The following is a 25,136-nucleotide window of genomic DNA, read 5'->3' on the forward strand; positions in this document are numbered from 1 at the left end:
GAGAATAGTTCTGTTGTAACTGCAGTCACTAAAATCATTAGTGACCTAACATGTAAAACTCAGACTTCATTTATATCCCTATTCTGCAGACCTTTCCATGTTTGTGAAGCTGTTGACCACTTTCTCTTTCTTAAAAATGTTTCTGCATTCTTCTAACTTATTGACCATTCCTTCTGACTCTTTTGCTGTATTTTTTTCTTTGGACTTCTTTAGTCTTGATATTCCAGAATTTGTGTTTAATTTTCATCTTCTGTTGTTTGGGTGATTTCACATACTTTTGGCTACACATCTCTATCTACATTTTTCACAGCTTTTTTGAGCACCTTAGTCTATGGTAGTGTTCCTCCTCTTTGATCCCATGGTATCCAGTTCATACCTCCACCATAGCACTTATTGTGCCGAATTCTAAGCGTCCATATGCTCATCTATCTTCCTAACTAGATTGTTAACTCCTTTGAGGTAGGATTGGGGTTGTCTATTATCTCAGTATTCCCAGTACTTAGCTAGTGCCTGATGCTGAATAAATGAATTTTTAACTACCGTTAGATACCTCCACTTAAATATTCTACAGACACCTCAACTTATTACTGAACTCATCATCTTTACTTCAAGTCAGTCCTCTTCCTTCTTGTGTATTTCCTGTCTTAATAGCAAAGCCATCCTCTCAATTATCTAAGCTAAAAACATCAGAACCATCTTCACTTCCTTGTTCTAACCACTCACCAGTAGATCACCACTAAGACCTATTTGAATATGTATCTCATAGCTGACCCTGCCAACTCTATATTCAAAGCTACTGTTTTATTACATGTCCTCATTTTTCCCCCCACTGCTAAAATAATCCTTTAAATAGCAGAAATTTCTATATTTTGTTAGGAAGGTTCATTAATGTTATTTTAAGCAGGTCATCATTTTTAAATACTGCCAGTCTTGCTTTTTAATTATGCATTACTGTTGGGTTAGCTTCATCATTATCAATTTAGTTTGTTGTGTTCTGTTTGGATAATCCTATAGCATGAATAGTGATGCATATTTGCATCCGCAGTAGTTTTGTATTTTTCAAATAATTAGATTATGTATACAGTTGACCCTTGAACTGTGCAGGTCCACTTATATGTGGATTTTTTCAATAGATAAGTACTACAGTGCTACATGATCCACAGTTGGTTGAATCCGTGGATGTGGAACTGTGGATACGGTGGGCCAACTGTAAAGTTACACTCAGGTTTTCTACTGAAGAGGAGGGGGAGGGGTTGGTGCTCCTAACCTCGGCATTGTTCAAGGATCAACTGTTTATTGTAGTTCAGATGATTTATTCCTACTGCTCTTATATCAGCATAAGTATTCATAATCTCTCAAAAATCTTCTTGTGTGATATGTTTTATTATCACAGAATTATTTTTTCACTGGAATGTGAAAATGGGGGTATAGGTGAGCCATAGGGTTTTTGTTGTTTTTTGTTTTCTTCCCTCACCTAAATGGTATCTAAAGGATCTGAGAACATTAGCCCAGGCTAAACTCCTTATTATCATATTTTAGTCTTTATACTGAGGCTTTAGCCACCAGTTCTGTCAGCATCATCTCCCAGTACCCTCCCAATACTCTTTCTATTTACACCAGAATCTAGTCTAGCCTATAGAATTTACTGTCTCCTGAAAATATCCTTCGTGCTTTCATGGCTTTTGGACCTGCTGTGTTCTTTTTTCTTAGAATGTTTCCGCCTTTTCTTAGCCTAGTAAAGATCCATTCATTCTTTGAGGTCCAGGTCAAACTTAATCACTTAACCATAGCCCTTCTAATTTTTGTTTAATAGAGCACCAGTAATGTATCAAACTTTTGTTCTTGTTTGTTTTTTCACTAGACTGTGAAGCTTTTTATTTTTTCTTTGGATTTTCCATGTCTAGGAATGCATATGGATCATACTTTACACATAATAATGTTGGTTGAATGAATGAATAATTGAAAGATTGAATGAAATGAGTATGTTCAATCTAGAGGATTTGGCAGCTCATTTTATGAGATGTGCAGGAGAAGGGAAAGATAATATATGGAAAGGAAAATGATAGTTCATTAAAAGTCAAGAATTTAAGGAAACGTTTCATGCAGTAGACTGATTAGAAAATCCTTCAGCCACAAACAGTAAAAATGCTTGCTAAATATAATAAATATCCTTTTAAATACTTCTAAGGTCCTGTGAGATAGGGATTAACATAATTATTTGGGGGAAATTATTTTAAGAAGTGAAAAGCAAATAGAAATATGTATCTCTGGCTTCTGCTGGGTTGTTCTTGAAGTTAGGATGTGTGGGAAGTCTGTAGTCTCTAGCACCACTCCTGTTTCTTTAGCTTTAAGTATGATCGATTCAGCCTGAGCGAGACATTAGGTGCTAAGAAGGGACATCTGTGCCCTAATAAAGACTCATTCATAAGAGGAAAATAAACTAGGATCAGATTTTTGCAAGACATAGAATGTTACACTGAGAGGTTCAATACTTTTGAAGGTTTTAGAGCAAGAGAGTTGTCTAAATGAAAGTGATAGTTTTGGGAATATTACCCTGGTAACAAAGCATAGGATGGATAAGGATGGGAAGAGACAAAAATAGCAATTAGTATCAATAAATTATTACATTACAGAGCGGATTAAGATGGGGCATAGGGTCTGGAAAGCAGGGCTAACGGAAGAGATCTGTTGAGGAAGACTCAGTGGGACTGGATGATAACAGGGGACTCAGGTTTGAGTCAGAGTGAATGGGATTTAGGAGAGTGAAAGAGGGTGAGGTGAGCTAGCTTGTTGAGGGAGGAGGATTTGTACTCATTGTATATGAGGACATTTAAGTGGAGTATATCTCAGGCATCATGAGCTACGAGATGTCTACTTAGAATAAGAAATGATTAAGGTTTTTTGCTTATGTAGTGGGTTCTCAGAACTATCATTGTGTCATCTGGAATGGTATATTTGAAACAAGAAAATAGATTCTTTGAGCTAGATACTTTATATAGAGAATAGAAGTTGTTCAGGAACTAAATTTTCTATGTTCACTTGAGGAGGGTGAAAAGAAAGTAGAGAGGAGGATTTAGAGGGTAAAAGGAAATCCATGTCACAGAGCCAGAGTTTTGAGGGTAGTTGCTTCAGATGCTGGGACAAGGATTAAACTTGAGTCGTAGATTTGTCAAGTAGATAATTGTTGACTTTCCAGTTTCTTTAGAGAAAAGAAAAGGGGATTTGTAGAGGATCTAAGATTGTAAAGGGTAAAGAGGGAATAATAGTTAGAAAATAGAGGCTTTGGTACAGATAATTGATAACATTTGTCAGTGGAATGAGAAAAATAGGTAATAGGAAAAGGAGAAATCAGTGTGGAGAGAAGTTTTTCTTTAAGACTAGGGAGAAGAGCCCTGCACATCCTTTGAAAAGAGAGGTGAGGATGGTGTCAGGGGAATGATTGAAGATATAGGAGGTAGAGGGTCCTTCGGAGTTGGAAAAATAAAATCTGAGTCACACAGAAGGCACAGTCATAGAGAGGGACAGTAAGACGCTCAGTTCTTCTTGGACTAGAGATGAGAGAAATGGCATAGAAGAAATAAGGAGACAAGGAAAGGTAGATGATGGAGTAATTCTCTTGTACCTTTGGGTGATATATGTGATTATAAAGTAGAAAAATCTACAAAGGAAGTGAAAAATGCTTTATATTTTTAATAGAAAAATCCATACTGATTTTGCTGTCCTAAACTTGCTTTGGTAGTGAAGTAAAAAAGCTCAAAGTTGTTGAAACCTAATTGGGAAGTAATTTATTTCAAGCTCTTTTTATTATTGTAATTAACTGGAAGACTAAATTAGAATCGAATTTTATTTATATCTCTCTTAACTTCTACTACAGGTTATATCTTAAGTGTTGTGCTACTAACCTTGCCCAGGCAGCATCTGGTTCAGCTTTACCTGTATGTTTTGACTGCCCTGCTCCTCTATGCTGGACATCAAATCTCCAGGTAAGAATGTGAGCCATTTTTGAAATGTATGACTGAATTTAAAGTTTTCCTTTACCAGTAAAATACTTTTAATGAACACTGTTAAGAAACTGAGGCTTTGGTAGGTATCCAAAACAGATTTTTTTTTTTTGATACTTGTTTTCTAAATGAATATTATCATACAGGATTAATAGCTGGGGTTATGTCTCAAAATTTTTTTCTGCTTTTACAAACAATCTTACTATGAAATGGACCTTAAGGGTATGTTTACAAAGATACCCATGAGCTTTTCTTTATTACCTGAGAAAAGAATATCCAAAGACAGGCTATAGGAACTATTTAACAATTACGGACTTCATTACTGTCATCATTTTAGGAAGTCGGTTTATGATACATGAGTTATCAGCATAAGGTGCAACCATGTATAGTGGATGATTGATATAAATTATTTCATGAGGTTAATTGTATAGCTCAGAACTTCTGCCTCTTTAGAAGTATTGTCTGTTTGTCTTGGTCTGCTGGTCCTAAATTTTAAGACTCTGGTCTGCCAATGAATATGAGCTTCTTTGAAACAATATCAAAATTGTTAATATTGTTAACAGTAAATGTAATGGGGTAGAATAAGTTTTGTGGGTACAATACTTCTTTTGTTTTGATTGAAATGTATAACTGTAACAAAATGTACTCCCGATTCTAAGAAGAGTGGCAGTTACTTTGCATATATAACAAGATATAATTTTCTAGAGGTTTGAAACACAGATTTTGGTGTAGGTTTGAAATTTAATCTTAGAAATAGCATTTTTGTATTACTAGAATTGAATCGTTGACTTTTAAAAAACCTTTTTCCCCCGATTATAAAATTATACTGTTCGCTGTAGGCAGTTTTTGGGAAATATAGAAAATTTAAAGGCAGTAGCAATCACCTGAAATTATACCACCCTGAGACAGACCTGTTAAGATTCTGTTGTTTCCTTCCAGTTTTTTAATACCTTCCACTTTTCACCACTTCATTGGGTACAAAAGAGTGACAATTACTAACAGTCACTGGCTCTGGTCCCTCTTGCTGAAGCAGGACCACCATCTTCCTTATTTCATCTAGTTATTTCCTGAAGTCCCCCAAGTATTTCCCAGAAACTCAGTCTTCTCACATTCCTCTCCTCTGTTCCTATCTGGTTGATTTCCTCTGCTCAAAATGGTACCTGGAGGGTGGCATCTTACTCTTTAACTTCTGCTGCTATCCTTGCCCAGGGTATATTCTTGGATGTCAGAATTGCAAAATATGGAGCTGCAAGAGCAGTGCTGCATGTTTGTAATTGTCACAGTGTTTCAAATCAAGCTGCTTTACTCTAGGTTTTTCTAAGTTCGTGTCACACAAGTATGTCCCTGTGTCTTAGCCTCCTTCACAGGAACAACTTGAGCTTTTTCCTACAGCATCTTTCTCCATAGAGCCTAGACTAGGAGTCCAAGGGTCAGCAGTGACTCAGACAACAGGATATCCTTCCCATTCCAGGACCACCAGCCCCAAACCCTGACGCAGTCTGTTCCTGTGGCCTTACCCAGGCACTTCTGAATCTCAGCTCAAGCTGGAGACACTAACCTACCTTAATTTATTCATTTTTAAATAAAAATGGTATCTATGGAGTATAATGCAGTAGTTAGAGTATGGGTTCCTTAGTCACCGTTTTAGTGTGTAAAATGAGTGTTTGGGCACCTAAGAATGACATATCTTTTGGAGGAACGGATGGGGATTGGATAGGTTCAAATCCATGTTTCTCATTTACTGCTCTATAACCTTAGGGTCACTTATCAGAAAGGTACATCTCAGTTTCTTCACCTGTAAAATGCTGATAATATTTTAAGGGGCTATTATAAAGATTCATTAAGATTAAGCATGTAGGGCTTCCCTGGTGGCGCAGTGGTTGAGAGTCCTCCTGCCAATGCAGGGGACACGGGTTCATGCCTCGGTCCGGGAAGATCCCACATGTCGCGGAGTGGCTGGGCCCATGAGCCATGGCCGCTGAGCCTGCGCATCCGGAGCCTGTGCTCCACAACTGGAGAGGCCACAACAGTGAGAGGCCTGCATACCGCAAAAAAAAAAAATGTCTGACGCATCGTAGTGCTCAGTGAATTTTAACTTTCTCATGTCTTGCTTTTATTATGCAGCGATGTTTTGTGAGCATTTTCCTGTGTTGTTAGTCTTTAAAAAATGATTTTTTTTCATGGCAGGGTATTCCATGGTATAGCTATATAATGCTAGCTTTTTAGAGTTGATAGGATTTTGATGATTAATCAAAGAAATCTGAAAGTTGAAGGTAGAGCTATTAAAATTGTTATTTTTATATGTTATTATAATTCCTGGTGAAAGAACAGTGAACCAGCACTTTCCCCTTACGGTTTTTTTGTTTCCATGAGGTTTAGTGATGTAGTGATGGCTAAAACCTTGTAGCTCTATTTTTATCTGCAGTATTATCATCCAGGCTTTTCTAGAGAGATCAAAATTCTGTTATGTAGGGATAAAGGGGACCCTAACAGTGTCAGAGATAAAGAAAGCCTTTTTCTAACCATTTTTCTTTGCCAATTTCAACGTTTTACTTTTAGTTTATAGGAATGTTTTTTCCAATATTTAAAGTTTGTTTTCATTATCAGGAAATTTATATTTATTTTAAACAGTAAAAAGAATTGTAATAAAATTTTACAGTGTGCAAATTTTACATTTCTTGTTTTTTATTTCATTTTGATCCTTCTTGTAATCCTTTGAGATTTACAGATGAAAAAACTGAAATTGGCCAACATCTAGGGAGGCATGATCCCAGACTTTAACTTGAATCCAGGTTTTCGGATTCCTAGTTCAGTCCTGTTAGGGACATAGCGTGGTTAGTGGAAGGAAAATTAGTTTTAGAATCAGTAGGTTATGAAGTAGTTTCCCTACTTGGTAAATATGTTACCCTGGCAAGTTGATTCTTCGAAACTGTAAAGTAAGACAATGCCTATCTTATGGAGTTAGTTTTGATGTTAAACTAACAAATTTCAAGTTATGGAATATTTTAGTATTTCTCTTTTTAGTATAATTTACACTACATGGTACTATCTCAAAAAGATTAGCAAAGATGTGTTAATCCTTGAATTATTAATAAAATGTCACGTTTAATAAATTTTGTGTCTTGAAGGTGTCTCATTTATAGACTATTAAGGCTGAATTTTTTAGTTTAAAAAGCATAAAGGTTCATATTTCATGTGGCAGCTTCCTAAAACAGGTATCTTTTTAAAAAAATAACAGCTTTATTAAGATATAATTCACATACCTGTTTAAAGTGTACAGCTCAGTGGTTTTGAATGTGTTCACAGAACTGTGTAAATCATCACCCCAATCAATTTTAGAACATTTTTATCACTCCAGAAAGGAACCCTGTATCCATCGGCAGTTACGTCCAATTTCCTACCAGTCCCCTTCCCCTAGCCCTATGCATGTCGGTCTTGTCTTTATGGATTGGCTTATTCTGGACATTTCATATACATTGAATTGTATAGTATGTGATCCTTTGTGCCTAGCTTCTTTCACTTAGCATGTTTTCAAGGTTCATCCATGTTGTAGCATGTATCAGTACTTCATTTTTCTATCCAGATCATATTTTGTTGTATGAATATAACACATTTTGTTTATCCATTCATCCATTGATGGACATTTGAGTTGTTTCTGCTATTTGGCTGATACGAATAGCACTATGAACATTTGTGGGTTTTGTGTAGGTGTCCTTTTTGTGTGTGGGGGTGCATATTACCCTGGAGTGGAATTGCTGGATCATATAGTATCTATGTTTAAACTTTTGGGGAACTACCAGACTATTTTCTAAAGTGGCTGCACCATTACATTTCCACCAGCAGTGTGTGAGTGTTCCAGTTGCACCACATCCTTGCTAATACTTGTTGATATCTGTCTTTTTCAGTATAGCCATCATAGTAAGTGTGGAGTGATATTGAGCTTTTGATTTGCATTTCTCTGATGGCTAGTTATGTTGAGCATGTTTTCATGTGTTCATTAACCATTTGTAAGTTTTCCTTGGAGAAATGTTTATTCAGATCCTGTGCCCATTATTTAATTGAGTTATTTGTCTTTTTGAAAAAATTGAGTTGTAGGAATTCTTTATATATTCTAGATACAAGTGCCTTCTCAGTTAAATGATTTGCAAATATTTTCCAGCATTCACTCCAGTCTAGTTATATCAAGGTAGAGTGTACTATGGTCCTGAGAAGGAAAATCAATACTTGGATAATTTAAATAATTAATCTGATACTTCAAAAATTGGCTGTAGAAAAAGACATTTGCAAGTATTCCTTATATTGAAAATTTCATAAACTCTTGAAAAGCTGGGTCTCTCTTTGCTTTAATTCACGTACAGGCATACCTTGTTTTATTGGGGTTCGCTTTGATTTGCAGATATTGCAGGTTTTTTTACAAATTGAAGGTTTGTGGCAACCCTGCATCAAACAAGTCCATCAGTGCCATTTTTCTTTATTTTGTTTTTTTGTTTTTTTTTTTAAGAAGATGTTGGGGGTAGGAGTTAATTAATTAATTTAGTTTTGCTGTGTTGGGTCTTCGTTTCTGTGCGAGGGCTTTCTCTAATTGTGGTAAGCGGAGGCCACTCTTCATCGCAGTGCGCGGGCCTCTCACTATTCACGGCCTCTCTTGTTGGGGAGCACGGGCTCCAGACGCGCAGGCTCAGCAGTTGTGGCTCACGGGCCTAGTTGCTCCGTGGCATGTGGGATCCTCCCAGACCAGGGCTCGAGCCCGTGTCCCCTGCATCAGCAGGCAGATTCTCAACCACTGCACCACCAGGGAAGCCCCAGTGGCCATTTTTCTAACAGCATTTGCTCATGCTTCAAGATTCTGTCACATTTTGGTAATTCTTGCAGTGTTTCAAACTTTTTCATTATTATATTTGTTATGGTGATCTATGATCAGTGACCTTTGATGTTACTATTGTAATTATTTTAGGTCACCACAAACTGCACCCATATAAGATGGCAAACTTAATAAAATGCTCTGTGTTCTGACTGCTCCACTGACTGGCCGTTTCCCATCTCTCTCCCTCTTCTTGGTCCTCCCTATTCCCTGAGACACAATAATATTGAAATTAGGCCAGTTAATAACCCTACAGTGGTCTCTTAAGTGTTCAAGTAAAGGAAGCGTCATGTGTATCACTTTAAATCAAAAGCTAGAAATTATTAAACTTAATGAGGAAGGCATGTCGAAAGCTGAGATAGGCTGAAAGCTAGGCCTCTTGTGCCAAACACTTAGCCCAGTTGTGAATATAAAGGAAGGGTTCTTGAGGGAAATTAAAGTGCTACTTCAGTGAACACATGAATGATAAGAAAGCTAAACAGCTTTATTGCTGACGTGGAGAAAGTTTTAGTGGTCTGGAGAGAAGATCAAACCAGCCACAACATTCCCTTAAACCAAAGCGTAATCCAGAGCAAGGCCCTAATTCTCTTCAATTCCATGAAGGCTGAGAGAGGTGAGGAAGCTGCCCAAGAAAAGTTTGAGGCTAGCAGAGGTTGGTTCATGAGGTTTAAGGAAAGAAGACATCTCCATCACATAAAAGTACAAGGTGGAGCAGCAAGTGCTGATGTAGAAGCTGCAAAAAGTTATCCAGAAGATCTAGCTAAGATCATTAAGGAAGGTGGCTACACTTAAGAACAGATTTTCAGTGTAGACAATGCAGTGTTATATTTATAAGGAAGAAGATGCAGTCTAGAACTTTTATACCTAGAGAGGTCAGCTCAGTGGCTTCAAAGCTTCAAGGGACAGGCTGACTCTATTAGGGGCTAATGCAGCTGGTGACTTTAAGTTGAAGCCGATTCTCATTGACCATTATGAAAACCCTAGGACCCTTAAGAATTTTGCTAAAATCTACTCTGCCAGTGTTCTATAAATGGAACAACAAAACCTGGGTGACAGCATGGTTTACTGAATATTTTAAGCCCACTGTTGAGACCTACTGCTCAGAAAAAGATTCCTTTCAAAATATTACTGATCATTGGCAGTGCATTTGGTTGCCTAAGAGCTCTGTCAGAGATATATAACAAAATTGAATGTTTTCATGCCTGCTGATATAACATCCTTTCTGCAGCCCATGGATCAAGGAGTAATTTTGATTTTGAACTTCAAGAGTTATTTAAGAAATACATTTCATAAGGCTGTAGCTGCTGAAGATAGTGATTCCTCTGATGGATCTGGGCAAAGTAAATTGAAAACCTTTTGGAAGGAATTCATCATTCTACATGCCAGTAAGAACATTTGTGATTCATGGGAAGAAGTCAAAATATCAACATTAACAGGAGTTTGGAGGATGATTCCAGCCTCATGGATGACTTTGAGGGGTTTAAGTCTTCAGTGCAGGTAGTCACTACAGCTGTGGTAGAAATAGCAAGATAACTAGAATTAGTTGAGCCTAAAGATGTGACTGAATTGCTGGGATCTAACAACAAAAACTGTAGCACATGAGAAGTTGCTTCCTATGAATGAGCAGAAAAAGTGGTTTCTTGAGACGGAATCTACTCCTGGTGAAGATGCTGTGAAGAGTACTAAAATGACAACAAAGGATTTAGAATATTATATATTACATAAACTTAATTGATAAAGCAGCAACAGGGTTTGAGAGAATTGATTTTAATTTTGAAAGAAGTTCTACGGGCTTCCCTGGTGGCGCAGTGGTTGGGAGTCTGCCTGCCGATGCAGGGGACGTGGGTTCGTGCCCCGGTCCGGGAGGATCCCGCATGCTGCAGAGCGGCTGGGCCTGTGAGCCATGGCCGCTGAGCCTGCGTGTCCGGAGCCTGTGCTCCGCAACGGGGGAGGCTGCGGCAGTGAGAGGTCCGCGTACCAGAAAAGAAAAAAAAAAAAAAAAGTTCTACTTCCCGTAAAGTGCTATCAAACAGCATTGCATGCTACAGAGAGATCCTTCGTGAAAGGAAGACTCAGTGTGGAACACTTCATTCTTGTCTTTTTTTTTTTAACATCTTTATTGGAGTATAATTGCTTTACAATGTTGGGTTAGTTTCTGCTGTATAACAAAGTGAATCAGCTGTATGTATATACGTGTATCCCCATATCCCTTCCCTCTTGCTCTCCCTCCCACCCTCCCAATCCCACCCCTCTAGGTGGTCACAAAGCACGGAGCTGGTCTTCCTGTGCTATGCATCTGCTTCTCACTAGTCTTCCTGTGCTATGCGTCTGCTTCTCACTAGCTATCTGTTTTACATTTGGTAGTGTATGTATGTCAGTGCTACTCTCTCACTTCATCCCAGCTTCCCCTTCCCCCACCCAGTGCCCTCAAGGCTGTTCTCTACGTCTGCGTCTTTATTCCTGCCCTGCCATTAGATTGATCAGTAGCACTTTCTGAAATTCCATATATATGCGTTAGCATGCAGTATTTGTTTTTCTCTTTCTGACTTATTTCATTCTGTGTGACAGATTCTAGGTCCATCCACCTCACTACAAATAACTCAGTTTCATTTCATTTTATGGCTGAGGAATATTCCATTGTATATATGTGCCACGTCTTCTTTATCAGTCATCTATTGATGGACACTTACGTTGCTTCCATGTCCTGGCTATTGTAAATAGAGCTGCAGTATAAGCATTGTGGTACATGACTCTTTCTGAATTATGGTTTCTCAGGGTATATGCCCAGTAGTGGGATTGCTGGGTCATATGGTAGTTCTATTTTCAGTTTCTTCGGGAACCTCCATATTGTTCTCCATAGTGGCTGTATCAATTTACATTCCCACCAACAGTGCAAGAGGGTTCCCTTTTCTCCACACCCTCTCCAGCATTTATTGTTTCTAGATTTTTTGATGATGCCCATTCTTACCGGTATGAGGTGATACCTTATTGTAGTTTTGATTTGCATTTCTCTAATGATAAGTGATGTTGAGCATCCTTTCATGTGTTTGATGGCAATCTGTATATCTTGGGAGAAATGTCTGTTTAGGTCTTCTGCCCATTTTTGGATGGGGTTGTTTGTTTTGTCGATATTGAGCTGCATGAGCGGCTTATATATTTTGGAGATTAACCCTTTGTCAGTTGCTTTGTTTGCAAATATTTTCTCCCATTGTGAGGGTTGTCTTTTCATCTTGTTTATGGTTTCCTTTGCTGTGCAAAAGCTTTAAAGTTTCATTAGGTCCCATTTATTTATTTTTGTTTTTATTTCCATTTCTCTAGGAGGTGGGTCAAAAGGATCTTGCTGTGATTTATGTCATAGAATGTTCTGCCTGTGTTTTCCTCTAAGAATTTTATAGTGTCTGGCCTTACATTTAGGTCTTTCATCCATTTTGAATTTATTTTTGTGTACGGTGTTAGGGAGTCTTCTAATTTCATTCTTTTACATACAGGTGTCCAGTTTTCCCAGTACCACTTATTGAGGAGACTGTCTTTTCTCCATTGTATATTGTTGCCTTCTTTATCAAAGATAAGGTGACCATATGTGTGTGGGTTTATCTCTGGGCTTTCTATCCTGTTGATGTATATTTCTGTTTTTGTGCCAGTACCATACTGTCTTGATTGCTGTAGCTTTGTAGTGTAGTCTGAAGTCAGGGAGCCTGATTCCTCCAGCTCTGTTTTTCTTTCTCAAGATTGCTTTGGCTGTTCGGGGTCTTTTGTGTTTCCATACAAATTGTGAAATTTTTTGTTCTAGTTCTGTGAAAAATGCCGTTGGTAGTTTGATAGGGATTGCATTGAATCTGTAGATTGCTTTGGGTGGTATAGTCATTTTCACAATGTAGATTCTTCCAATACAAGAACATGGTATATCTCTCCATCTGTTTGTATCATCTTTAGTTTCTTTCATCAGTGTCTCATAGTTTTCTGCATACAGGTCTTTTGTCTCCTTAGGTAGGTTTATTCGTAGGTATTTTATTCTTTTTGTTGCAGTGGTAAATGGGAGTGTTTCCTTAATTTCTCTTTCAGATTTTCCATCATTAGTGTATAGGAATACAAGAGATTTCTGTGCATTAATTTTGTATCCTGCTACTTGACCAAATTTATTGATTAGCTCTAGTAGTTTTCTGGTTGCATCTTTAGGATTCTTTATGCATAGTATCATGTCATCTGCAAACTGTGACAGTTTTACTTCTTTTCTGATTTGGATTCCTTTTATTTTTTTTTCTTCTCTGATTGCTGTGGCTAAAACTTCGAAAATTATGTTGAATAATAGTGGTGAGAGTGGGCAACCTTGTCTTGTTCCTGATCTTAGTGGAAACGGTTTCAGTTTTTCACCATTGAGACCGATGTTTGCTGTGGGCTTGTCATATATGGCCTTTATTATGTTGAGGTACGTTCCCTCTATGCCTACTTTCTGGAGAGTTTTTCTCGTAATTGGTGTTGAATTTTTTCGAAAGCTTTCTCTGCATCTATTGAGATGACCATATAGTTTCTTCCTTCAGTTTGTTAATATGGTGTATCACATTGATTGATTTGCGTACATTGAAGAATCCTTGCATTCCTGGGGTAAACCCCACTTGGTCATGGTGTATGATCCTTTTAATGTGCTGTTGGGTTCTGTTTGCTAGTATTTTGTTGAGGGTTTTGGCACTGATGTTCATCAGTGATATTGGCCTGTAGTTTTCTTTCTTTGTGACATCTTTGTCTGGTTTTGGTATCAGGGTGATGATGGCCTTGTAGAATGAGTTTGGGAGTGTTCCTCCTTCTGCTATATTTTGGAAGAGTTTGAGAAAGATAGGTGTTAGCCCTTCTCTAAATGTTTGATAGAATTTGACTGTGAAGCTCTCTGGTCCTGGGCTTTTGTTTGTTAGAAGATTTTTTTTCTTCTTCTTCTTCTATTTTTTTTTTTTTTTTGCCGTACGCGGGCCTCTCACTGTTGTGGCCTCTCCCATTGCGGAGCACAGGTTCCGAACGCACAGGCCCAGCGGCCATGGCGCATGGGCCCAGCCGCTACGTGGCATGTGGGATCCTCCTGGACCGGGGCACAAACCCACGTCCCTTGCATTGGCAGGCGGACTCTCAACCACTGCGCCACCAGGGAAGCCCCTGTTAGAAGATTTTTAATCACAGTCTCAGTTTCAGTGCTTGTGATTGTTTTGTTTATATTTCCTATTTCTTCCGGGTTCAGTCTCTGAAGGTTGTGCTTTTCTAAGAATATGTCCATTTCTTCCAGGTTGTCCATTTTATTGGCATATAGTTGCTTGTAGTAATCTCATGATCCTTTGTATTTCTGCAGTGTCAGTTGTTCTTTTTCATTTCTAATTCTGTTGATTTGAGTCTTTCCCTTTTTTTCTTGATGAGTCTGGTTTCTCAATTTTGTTTATCTTCTCAAAGAACCAGCTTTTAGTTTTATTGATCTTTGCTATTGTTTCCTTCATCTCTTTTTCATTTATTTCTGATCTGGTTTTTATGGTTTCTTTCCTTCTGCTAACTTTGGTTTTTTTTTGTTCTTCTTTCTCTAATTGCTTTAGCTGTAATGTTAGGTTGTTTATTTGAGATTTTTCTTGTTTCTTGAAGTAAGATTGTATTGCTATAAACTTCCCTCTTAGAACTGCTTTTGCTGCATCCCATAGGTTTTGGGTCATCGTGTTTTCAGTTTCATTTGTTTCTAGGTATTTTTTGATTTTCTCAGTGATCTCTTGGTTATTTAGTAGTGTATTGCTTAGCCTCCATGTGTTTGTATTTTTTACAGATTTTTTCCTGTAATTGATATCTAGTCTCACAGCTCTGTGGTCGGAAAAGATACCTGATATGATTTCAGTTTTCTTACATGTACCAAGACTTGATTTGTGACCCAAGATGTGATCTATCCTGGAGAATGTTCCATGACTACTTGAGAAGTGTATTCTGTTGTTTTTGGATGGAATATCCTATAAATATCAATTAAGTCCATCTTGTTTAATGTGTCATTTAACGCTTGTGTTTTCTTATTTATTTTGATTTCGGATGATCTGTCCATTGGTGAAAGTGGGGTGTTAATGTCCTCTACTATTATTGTGTTACTGTCAGTTTCCCCTTTTATGGCTGTTAGCATTTGCCATATGTATTCAGGTGCTCCTATGTTGGGTGCATAAATATTTACAATTGTTATATCTTCTTCTTGGATTGATCTCTTGATCATTATGTAGTGTCCTTCTTTTTCTCTTGTAAACGTCTTTATTTTAAAGTCTGTTTTGTCTGATATGAGAATTACTACTCAAGCTTTCTTTTGATTTCCATTTTTTCAGTCTATATGTGTCCCTATGTCTGAAGTGGGTTTCTTGTAGACAGCATATGTATGGATCTTGTTTTTGTATTCATTCAGCCAGTCTGTGTCTTTTGGTTGGAGAATTTAATCCCTTTACATTTAAGGTAATGGTCGATATGTATATTCCTATTACCACTTTCTTAATTGTTTTGGGTTTGTTATTGTAGGTCTTTTTCTTCTCCTGTGTTTCCTGCCTAGAGAAGTTCCATTAGCATTTATTGTAAAACTGGTCTGGTGGTGCTAAAGTCTCTTAGCCTTTGCTTGTCTGTAAAGGTTTTAATTTCTCTGTTGACTCTGAATGAGATCCTTGCTGGGTAGAGCAATCTTGGTTTTAGGTTCTTCCCTTTCATCACTTGAAATATGTCCTGCCACTCCTTTCTGGCTTGCAGAGTTTGTGCTGAAAGATCAGCTCTTAACCTTATGGGGATTCCCTTGTATGGTATTTGTTGCTTTTCTGTTGCTGGTTTTAATATTTTTTCTTTGTATTTAATTTTTGATAGTTTGATTAATATGTGTCTTGGCATGTTTCTCCTTGGATTTGTCCTGTATGGGACTCTCTGTGCTTCCTGGACTTAAGTTTGACTGTTTCCTTTCCTGCATTAAGCAAGTTTTCAACTGTCATCTCTTCAAATATTTTCTCAGTCCCTTTCTTTTTCTCTTCTTCTTCTGGGACCCCGATCATTTGAATGTTGATGTGTTTACTGTTGTCCTAGAGGTCTCTGAAACTGTCCTCAATTCTTCTCATTCTTTTTTTTTACTCTGCAGTAGGTATTTCCACTATTTTATCTTCCTGGTAACTTATCCATTCTTCTGCCTCAGTTATTCTCCTATTGATTCCTTCTAGAGGATTTTTAATTTCATTTATTTTGTGATTCATCATTGTTTGTTTGCTCTTTTGTTCTTCTAGGTCCTTGTTAAGCGTTTCTTGTATTTTCTCCATTCTATTTCCAAGATTTTGGATCATCTTTACTATCATTACCTGAATTCTTTTTCAGGTCGACTGCCTATTTCCTGTTCATTTGTTTGGTCTGGTGGGTTTTTACCTTGCTCCTTCATCTGGTGCATATTTCTCTGTTTTCTCATTTTGCTTATCTTACTGTGTTTGGGGTCTCCTTTTCACAGGCTGTAGGTTCGTAGTTCCCGTTGTTTTTGGTGTCTGCCCCCAGTGGCTATGGTTGGTTCAGTGGGTTGTGTAGGCTTCCTGGTGGATGGGACTAGTGCCTGTGTTCTGGTGGATGAGGCTGGATGTTGTCTTTCTGGTGGGCAGGACCACGTCCACTGGTGTGTTTTGGGGTGTCTGTGAACGTATTATGATTTTAGGCAGCCTCTTTGCTAATGGTTTGGGTTGTGTTCCTGTCTTGCTAGTTGTTTGGCTTGGGGTGTCCAGCACTGGACTTCTCTGGTCTTTGAGTGGAGCTGTGTCTTAGCATTGAGACGGAGATCTCTGGGAGAGCTCTCGCCAATTGATATTACATGGGGTCAGGAGGTCCCTGGTGGACCAATGTCCTGAACTCGGCTCTCCCACCTCAAAGGCTCAGGCCTGAATCGCGGCTGGAGCACCAAGATCCTGTCAGCCACACGGCTCAGAAGGAAAGGAGAAAAAAATAAAATAAAATAAAGCTTGTGAAATGAAAAATATGTAAATATTATTAAAATTTAAAAAGTAATTTTAAAAAAAGAGAACTGCCAAACTAATAAATCCACCAGTGATAACAAGCACTAAAAACTATACTAAGATAAGCAATAAAAGTCAGAAACTAGTCTGTCACATACAGCAAACCCCTAGTCTACAGTTGCTCCTAAAGTCCACGGCCTCAATTTTGGGAAGATTCCTTGTCTATTCAGGTATTCCGCAGATGCAGGGTACCTCAGGTTGATTGTGGAGATTTAATCCCCTGATCCTGAGGCTGCTGGGAGAGATTTCCCTTTCTCTTCTTTGTTTGCACAGCTCCTGGGGTTCAGCTTTGAATTTGGCCCCACTCTGTGTGTAGGTTGCCCTCTGATGTCTGTTCTTTGCCCAGACAGGAGGGGGTTAAAGGAGTGGCTGATTAGGGGGCTCTGGCTCACTCAGGTCCGGAGGAGGGAGGGGTACGGTAGTTATAATTGGAATGTGGGGCAAGCCAGCGTGATGTTGCACCAGCCTGAGGCGCGCCATGCATTCTCCCGGGGAAGTTGTCCCTGGATCATGGGACCCTGGTAGCTGTGGGCTGCACAGGCTCCCAGGAGGGGAGGTGTGGATAGTGACCTATGCTTGCACACAGGCTTTTTGGTGGCTGCAGCAGCAGCCTTAGCGTTTCATGCCTGTCTCTGGTGTCCGCGCTGATAGTCATGGCTCATGCTGTTCTCTGGAGCTCACTTAGGCGGTGCTGTGAATCCCCTCTCCTCGCGCACCAGGAAACAATGGTCTCTTGCCTCTTAGGCAGTTCCAGACTTTTTCCCAGACTCCCTCCCAGCTAACTGTGGCGCACTAGCGCCCTTCAGGGTGTGTTCAGGCAGCCAACCCCAGTCCTCTCCCTGGGATCCGACCTCCAAAGCCCCAAGTCTCAGCTCCCAGCCCCCACCCACCCTGGCCGGTGAGCAGACAAACCTCTCGGGCTGGTGAGTGCTGGTCGGCACCGATCTCTGTGCGGGAATCTCTCCGCTTTGCCGTCTGCACCCCCTCTTGCTGTGTCCTACTCCGTGGCCCCAAAGCTTCCCCGCCACCCTTACCCCGGTCTCCGCTCGCGAAGGGGCTTTCTAGTGTGTGGAAACTTTTCCTCCTTCACAGCTCCCTCCCAGAGGTGCAGGTCCCGTCCCTATTCTTTTGTCTCTGTTTTTTCTTTTGTCTCTGTTTTTTCTTTTTTCTTTTGCCCTACCCAGGTACGTGGGGAGTTTCTTGCCTTTTGGGAAGTCAGAGGTCTTCTGCCAGCGTTCAGTAGTTGTTCTGTAGGAGCTGTTCCACATGTAGATGTAGTTTGATGTATTTGTGGGGCGGAAGGTGATCTCCGCGTCTTACTCCTCTGCCATCTTGAAGGTCCTCCATCCATTGTTGTCTTATTTTAAGAAATCGCCACAGCCACCCCAGCCTTCAGCAACCACCACCCTGATCAGTCAGCAGCCATCAACCTTGAGGCAAGACCCTCCACCAGCAAAAAGATTATGACTCGCTGAAGGCTCAGCTGATGGTTAGCTTTTATTTAGCAACAAAGTATTTTTAAATTAAGGTACATACATTTTTTTTTTAGGCGTCATGCTATCGGACACTTAGTAGACTACAGTATAGTGTAAACGTAACTTATATGCACTGGGAAACCAAAAAATTCATGTGATTTGCTCTATTGTGGTATTCACTTTATTGTGGTGGTCTGGAACTGAACCCCCAGTATCTCCAAGGTACGCCTTTACTCATATAATGAAGCTGATTCTCCTTAAGTGAATAAAAACTAGTTTAGAATATGTTTATAAAATGGGTATAACTTGCATTTCACAAGAATTAAACTTTAGAAAATCCATGGGCACAGCTCAGTTAGTATGAACATTTAATATTAATATTCTAATTGAACTCATTAGAATTTGATAAATGTCAGGTTCTTTAATACTTAGAATTCTAAACTGTGCTTTTCATTTTGAGTATCTAAGGAATGTATTTTACAGCGTCAACCCTACTTTAAAATTGAGACTATCCAGAACTACAGGGAAAAAAAGAGAAATTGTACAAAGTGACATGACCATTACTGTGAGAGTGTTTTCATGGTTTACATCCACAGTTAAGTGTTTTTCTCTAAAATTTTAAACTTCATTATTCTTAAATGCCTTGTGTTATTGTTAGGTTTATGAACCAATGTATCAATTTTGTACATGTATGACTTAAGAGCCCATGGGTTTCAAATGATAAAAGTGTACTCTTTTTCATTCTTGTCTTGGGTGTGTAACTATGATTTCAAATGTAAAACTTTCCCAAGAGTTACTTATGTGTCAGTACAGATAACTAGGTCTCCATTTTATGAAAGCTTGTGTAATTCAAAGCTATAGATGAGGGGTTGTCTCTTTTGGAACTGTTAGCATTTTGGGCTGTGTCATTCTTTGCTATGGAGCAGTTGTGTGCATTATAGGATGTTAACAACACCCTGTCTCTGCTAACAGATTGCAGAATACCCCTTCCCCACAATTGTGAAACCAGAAGGTACCACTAATTGCCAAACTTCACCCGGGGAACAAGATTTTTTCAGTTGAGAACTGTTGTTAGATAAAGGAATTGTAAAATGAATTTTATCATTATATACTCAACTCCTAATTTTGACAGGAATAAAATTGGTCCATTTCAGTGTCAGATATGTTTTCTTCTTTTGAACATTATCAGATCAAGGCACTAAATATTTTAGTAGGTGGTCAGAAAGAAGCTGAAGAGAGAAAATAGGGTGGCCGTGTGGCAGAAAAGATTTAAATGATGAAACTGGGTAAATGAACTGTTCAATTGCTAGTACAATGCTTAGGGTGTGGTAGGTACTCAAATCCCGGTGTTTGAACATCTCGGAATTCCCTAGTGGCCCAGTGGTTAGGACTCTGCACTTTCTGGTCGGGGAACTAAGATTCTGCATGCTGCACTGTGCGGCCAAAAAAAAAAAAAAAAATCTCATTATCTGGGATCTCTTAAATTGAGCAGTGCCTTTTTTTCCGCACATATTACGAAAGATAACTTGGAGGGCTCTCCAGTTTGTTCTGTGTACAAATAGATTAGGTTTCTTTGGAATTAATATTGTTTGAAAGCTTTAAGTGGCCAGAATGTACAGATTGCCTAGGTTGTTCAGTGACGCAGCCAGGTTGCTTGAGAGACTTAGAAATAAAGGTCTTTAATCAGCTGATGAATTGATAAGCTCCTAGGTTTTGTTGTTATTTATTTTTTTATAACTTGTATACTTCTCTTTATAGCAAGAGTTTTTCCTATTGTAAGCTATCCTTGGGGCTCTTTTATACATCTTACACATTCCTTATGCCCCCAAATAGTTGCAACCACAGGAAAGTAGTCTACCACAAGGGGTGTAGATAAGTGGATTTTCAAAGTGTTCAGTTTACTGGTGCTCAGCGTTAATTGTTAGCATTGCACAGATTGCACAAGTGAAAAAAGAGGTTTAAGAAGGGCAAGATTTTATTCAGTTACAAGCAGAATGCAGGAATTCTTGTTTCTGACTAACTTAATGCATTCTACTCCTTAAATCTAAATTTAAAAATTCTGATACTGCTTTTGAGCATCTCATCTGATTCAGTCTTAAAATAGGTATAAAATTCTGTTAAAAATCGAATTTCGTGGCTCTTGCCTCAGAGTAAATTTTGGCCTAAAATGACTCATGGAATTTTGGATAATTCTTTCTCTGGATCCTTCTTATTTAGGCTTACTGTCTTGTTTTTTACTGTTGCAAGTGACCCACTCTGTTGAAACTGAGTAACCAAGAGTTTTCATTGCCAGCATGAGATTCCCTGAAGTTGTACATCAGTTAGATATAGAGATCTTTGTTAATGTTGCCAGTTTTTTTTTTCCAACCAGTTTTTCTGTATAGTTTGGGAGGCAGTGCTCAGATTCTTCTCTCAGAAGAGATAGGTAAGTAGTGGCTGCTTGGCAAGACTAGTAGTTGAGCCTCCACCAAAGCCACTGCCCTGGCTCTGGCAAGCCAAGCTCGGCCAACCCAAAGGGACTGCAGGCTTTCTGGGTCTGGCTGTCTTTACTGAGGTGGGGCCTATTGATGAGTCAGCCAAACAGAGAAATTCTGAAGACTGTCTTGAGAGATAGGAGTTGAGCAAAGGGGAGAGGGTCTGAGGTGCCTAGGAAAGATGTTAATTTCTTTGGCAGGGTGATTGATGCAATGACAGGTCGGGCAGTCATGGGAGAGGCTGCAGCATTGAGAGAGAGCTATTCATAGGGTCTTAGAAGAGGGCAAAGTGGGAGAGCTAGTGGGCGGAAACTGCTTAAACTCAGGGTGTTGTCATTGTGGCCTAAAGGTTGGTGATTATTCTGGAATGTAGTCGTCCCTTAGTGTCCTGTAAGCTCAACAAGTCACAGAGTAATGAAACATGGAAAGAGAAAAAGAACTGAAAAGAAAATCATAAATAGAGCTAGAAAGTTAAGAGGAAACTTTAAAAACAACAAAACCACCAAAGAAACATAGGGTAGGATAAAAGAAAAGGAAATAGTTGCATTAAACCCTTTAAAATAACCCTATGAAATAGAATGAGAGGTAAAATAAGTGATATTTAAAATAAAAAGGCAGAAAAAACTAGCTAAATGGAAAAATATGAATCTAGAAGTGAAGATAATAGAAGATAATTTTTAAATAGAGTTGTGAATATAAAAATAAAAATTTAAAAGACCATTACAACATTCTGTATTTTTTTCTTACAGCATTTGTCACAACTGTAATTTAATAATCGTTAGCATAAGTATTTGTTTAATGTATGTCTCCTCTCCTGGTTTGTAAGCTTCATCCTAACAGCAACTGTGTCTTTCTTGTCTACTGCAGTATTTTCAGGGCCTAGCAGTGTGCTAGCAACATAGGTATACAGCAGATGTTTTTTGAGTTAGAATAAAAAAGTATAGAAAATATTAATTTTCCTTAGAAGTTTTGTTATGTGAAATTAGAATTTAAGGTAAGGGACTAAAGAAAAACAAAGAGGCTTTTAAAAAGAGGGTAAACTAAAGTAGGCTAGGAAATAATACAAAACAATTAGCAAATGTCTCAGCAATAAGAAATTCTTGATAATGTTGAGTTTCCTGAGTTTCTTATGAAACATCAGTAATATGATGACAAAAGCAAACATGTGAGAGAAAATAAGACAGGGAACCCAACTCTGTCATCTCCTCCCCTCGCCCCTCTCTGTGAGAGAGCTCCTGGGACTGAGGTCCTTTTGGTCCATCTTTTGGCTTTTCCCCTTGGAGATAGTGCTCTTGTAGGCCCCCCTTTTTTACTGAGGTGAAATTCACACAACAAAAACTTTTAAAGCGAACAGTTCATATAGTACGTTCATAATGTTGTGTAACTGTCACCATTATCTAATTCCATTTTCATCACCCCAGAATGAAACCTGCTACCCTTAAATAGTTGTTTCCATTCCCCCTCCCCCCATCCCCTGGCAAACACCAACCTGCCTTTTGTCTTTATGGGCTGTCCCTGGCCTCTTTTTATTTAATTTTTTTTAAGTCTTTATTGGATTTGTGACAATATTGCTTCTGTTTTATGTTTTGGTCCTTCAGCTGCTAGGAATGTGGGATCTTAGCTCTCTGACCCAGGATCAGACCCGCACCCTCTGCATTGGAAGACGAAGTCTTAACCACTGGACCGCCAGGGAAGTCCCACGTGGCCTCTTTTTAAACTGGATCTGTTTGAGAGGGATGTGCTATGGCCAAAAAGAAATTATTTGGCTTTAAAGGCCTAGGTAGTACTGGGACTCAGAGCTACATCTCTTTTAAATATAAATTTATTTCTTTAATAGCATTTTCAAAGACTTCGTAAACGTAAATGGTAGTTATGTGTCTATTTTATTTTAAACTTCATAATTCTCTTAATTCTTTAGCTTTCTATCTTAAAGCTATTTAAAATATAATAATTACATTGACGGCTACCTATACTACTCTAGTAATCAGATATTTATATATAATTTGCACGTGTAGCGTTTGTGTCTCTACATTAAAACAGGATTTCAACCACTGACCTTCTGGAGTGGGTAATTCTTTGTTGTGGGGGCTGTTCTGTGCACTGTAGAATGTTTTAGCAACATCTTGGCTTAGGTGCCAGTAGCACCCCTCCACCCTTCCAAGATGTGACAACTAAAAATGTCTCCAGACATTTCAGACTATCCCTTCAGGGGCAAAATCACCCCGGGTTGACAGTCACTGCATTAGAATCATTCCCCTTGAGAATTTTGCTTTCTCTCTTTTTTTTTTTTTTTTTTTTAACATCTTTATTGGGGTATAATTGCTTTACAGTGGTGTGTTAGTTTCTGCTTTATAACAAAGTGTATCAGTTATACATATACATATGCTCCCATATCTCTTCCCTCTTGCATCTCCCTCCCTGGCTTTCTCTTTACTAGAAAGAGACTATTAATATGTTATTTGTTAAAAATAATCCTTCTAGAGTTATAGAGGAGAATTGCAAAATCACCCAAGAGGCTTAGTCATTCATTGGTTTTTATAATTGTTCCCAAAACTGCTTTAAATTTTTATTTTAGTTTTTAATGTTGATTTTTGGCAATACTCTCCTTGCTGATTATATAAGGGTCATTTCTTGTTTGGCAATGTTATGCTAAAGGAATTCAACTTGATTGCCTAATAGGAAGTAATTTCATGGAAAAAATAAATACAGCCATCTGAGTTTTTCAGAAATACTTGAAACATTAAAACTGTATTAAAGTACAGTGAATAAAGCATTCAGCAATTGAAGAAAAGGAGAATTTTTTTAACACAAACTTTCCTGCTTTGATGTCAGAAGAACTTAAGACAACCACGTTCTACTATTACCACTGAACTTATTGATAATAAAGTAAATTCTCCCTTTTTGTGCTTCCTGCCTCTGCCCTAAAAGTTCTGTTTTCTCAGAGTGTAAAGGCTCTTTGGCCAATACTTAAATCTTGTTATTTCTCAGTGATCAATGTTAAATGAATTAAGTTTTAAAAGGAATATTTGATTTGATTTAAAATTTATCTCAAAATAAGTTTGTAGCCTACAAAATATTATAATTCTAATTATAGATTCCCTGTAGACTTGAAAGTGACAGTTTTTAAGGATTGTCCTGCTACAAGCTAGTTTGCTAGCTAGTTTGTGATTTTACCTGTAACTAATTAAGTATAACTTGGGACAAAACTTTGGGGAAAAGAAGATGGGAGGGATGATGGAAGCTAGTCAAAAATACTATTACTATTCAATGTAATAGTATTAGGTATTATCAGTTAAGTAGTAGGGTTGAGAGATGGCATCTCAACTGGCTTTTTCCTGGGCATAAATTATTTAATAAGGTCGTGGGAAGAAAGAGAATCCCACAAAGTGGAGCTTTGGCTGCTTCTCTGCGTAGTACAATTCAGTTTCAGTAAATTCTGTTTCCAGTGCATGGACGAAGGAGATGAAGGCCATCCCTCTATAATTTTTTGTACCTAAAGTTTTCCTTAGTATAGATGTGGATAGAGGTGTTATTAACATAATATGCTTTTTATAAGAATGCTGTGCTGTAGCAGCTTCTATCTCCCATATGTGCTTGGAATGTATCTAATACATTCTTGTCATTTTACTTATTTAGGGACTACGTTCGGAGTGAACTGGAGTCCGCCTATGAAGGACCAATGTATTTAGAACCTCTCTCCATGAATCGGTTTACCACAGCCTTAATAGGTAAGTATTATAAAAGAATTAAAAATGTACGTAGGAACCAACCAATCTTAATTACTATTTTCTAAAATTGGTTCATACTTAATACAAAAAATTGGAAAACTCAAAGTTATTCATGATGACTTTCAAAACATAGCCATTGTTAAATGTTAGTCTTTATCTTTCATACATAGGTGTTTCTTATTTTACATGTTTATGATCACATATAGCCTGTAGTTGCTTGTGTTTTTTTAAGGGTAATATAAATATTTGGGAAGATTCATTTTAAAATAAAGCTGATAATTACTTTGTAAGATTAAAATGAAATATGTAATGTCTTAATATTGTTTACTGTTGTTGAAAGCCATTATCCTATAGTCAAAAATAAAGTGCCAGAAACATCAAGAACTTGAGACGTGATTGAAATATTCAGGTAGCAGAATGCTTAAAATAGAAATGTTGGCTAGGACCCCAAAACAATATAGATACAGTCCAAAGTGAAATACTAGACCCTACCATGCCAAAGTTACAAAAAAGAAAGTGAGAAAAAACCAGTATGTAATTCTTTTTTTTTTTTTTTTTTTTTTTGGGTTTTGGTGCCTT

General features: G+C 38.2%; 1 protein-coding gene across 3 annotated transcripts in view; it reads left to right on the forward strand.

Moving 5' to 3' along the window:
• Positions 1–25,136, forward strand: part of RNF145 (ring finger protein 145) — a 64,277-nt gene that overhangs the window by 10,028 nt on the left and 29,113 nt on the right. For all 3 annotated transcript variants that reach the window (XM_007464415.1, XM_007464417.1, XM_007464416.1), the window contains exons 3-4: positions 3,875–3,983; positions 24,466–24,557. In XM_007464415.1, the coding sequence (XP_007464477.1) occupies positions 3,875–3,983; positions 24,466–24,557 (201 nt within the window). The remainder of the gene's footprint in view (positions 1–3,874; positions 3,984–24,465; positions 24,558–25,136) is intronic.

Source organism: Lipotes vexillifer, unplaced genomic scaffold (genome assembly GCF_000442215.2).
Source record: "Lipotes vexillifer unplaced genomic scaffold, Lipotes_vexillifer_v1.1 scaffold95, whole genome shotgun sequence".
Classification (NCBI taxonomy): domain Eukaryota; kingdom Metazoa; phylum Chordata; class Mammalia; order Artiodactyla; family Lipotidae; genus Lipotes; species Lipotes vexillifer.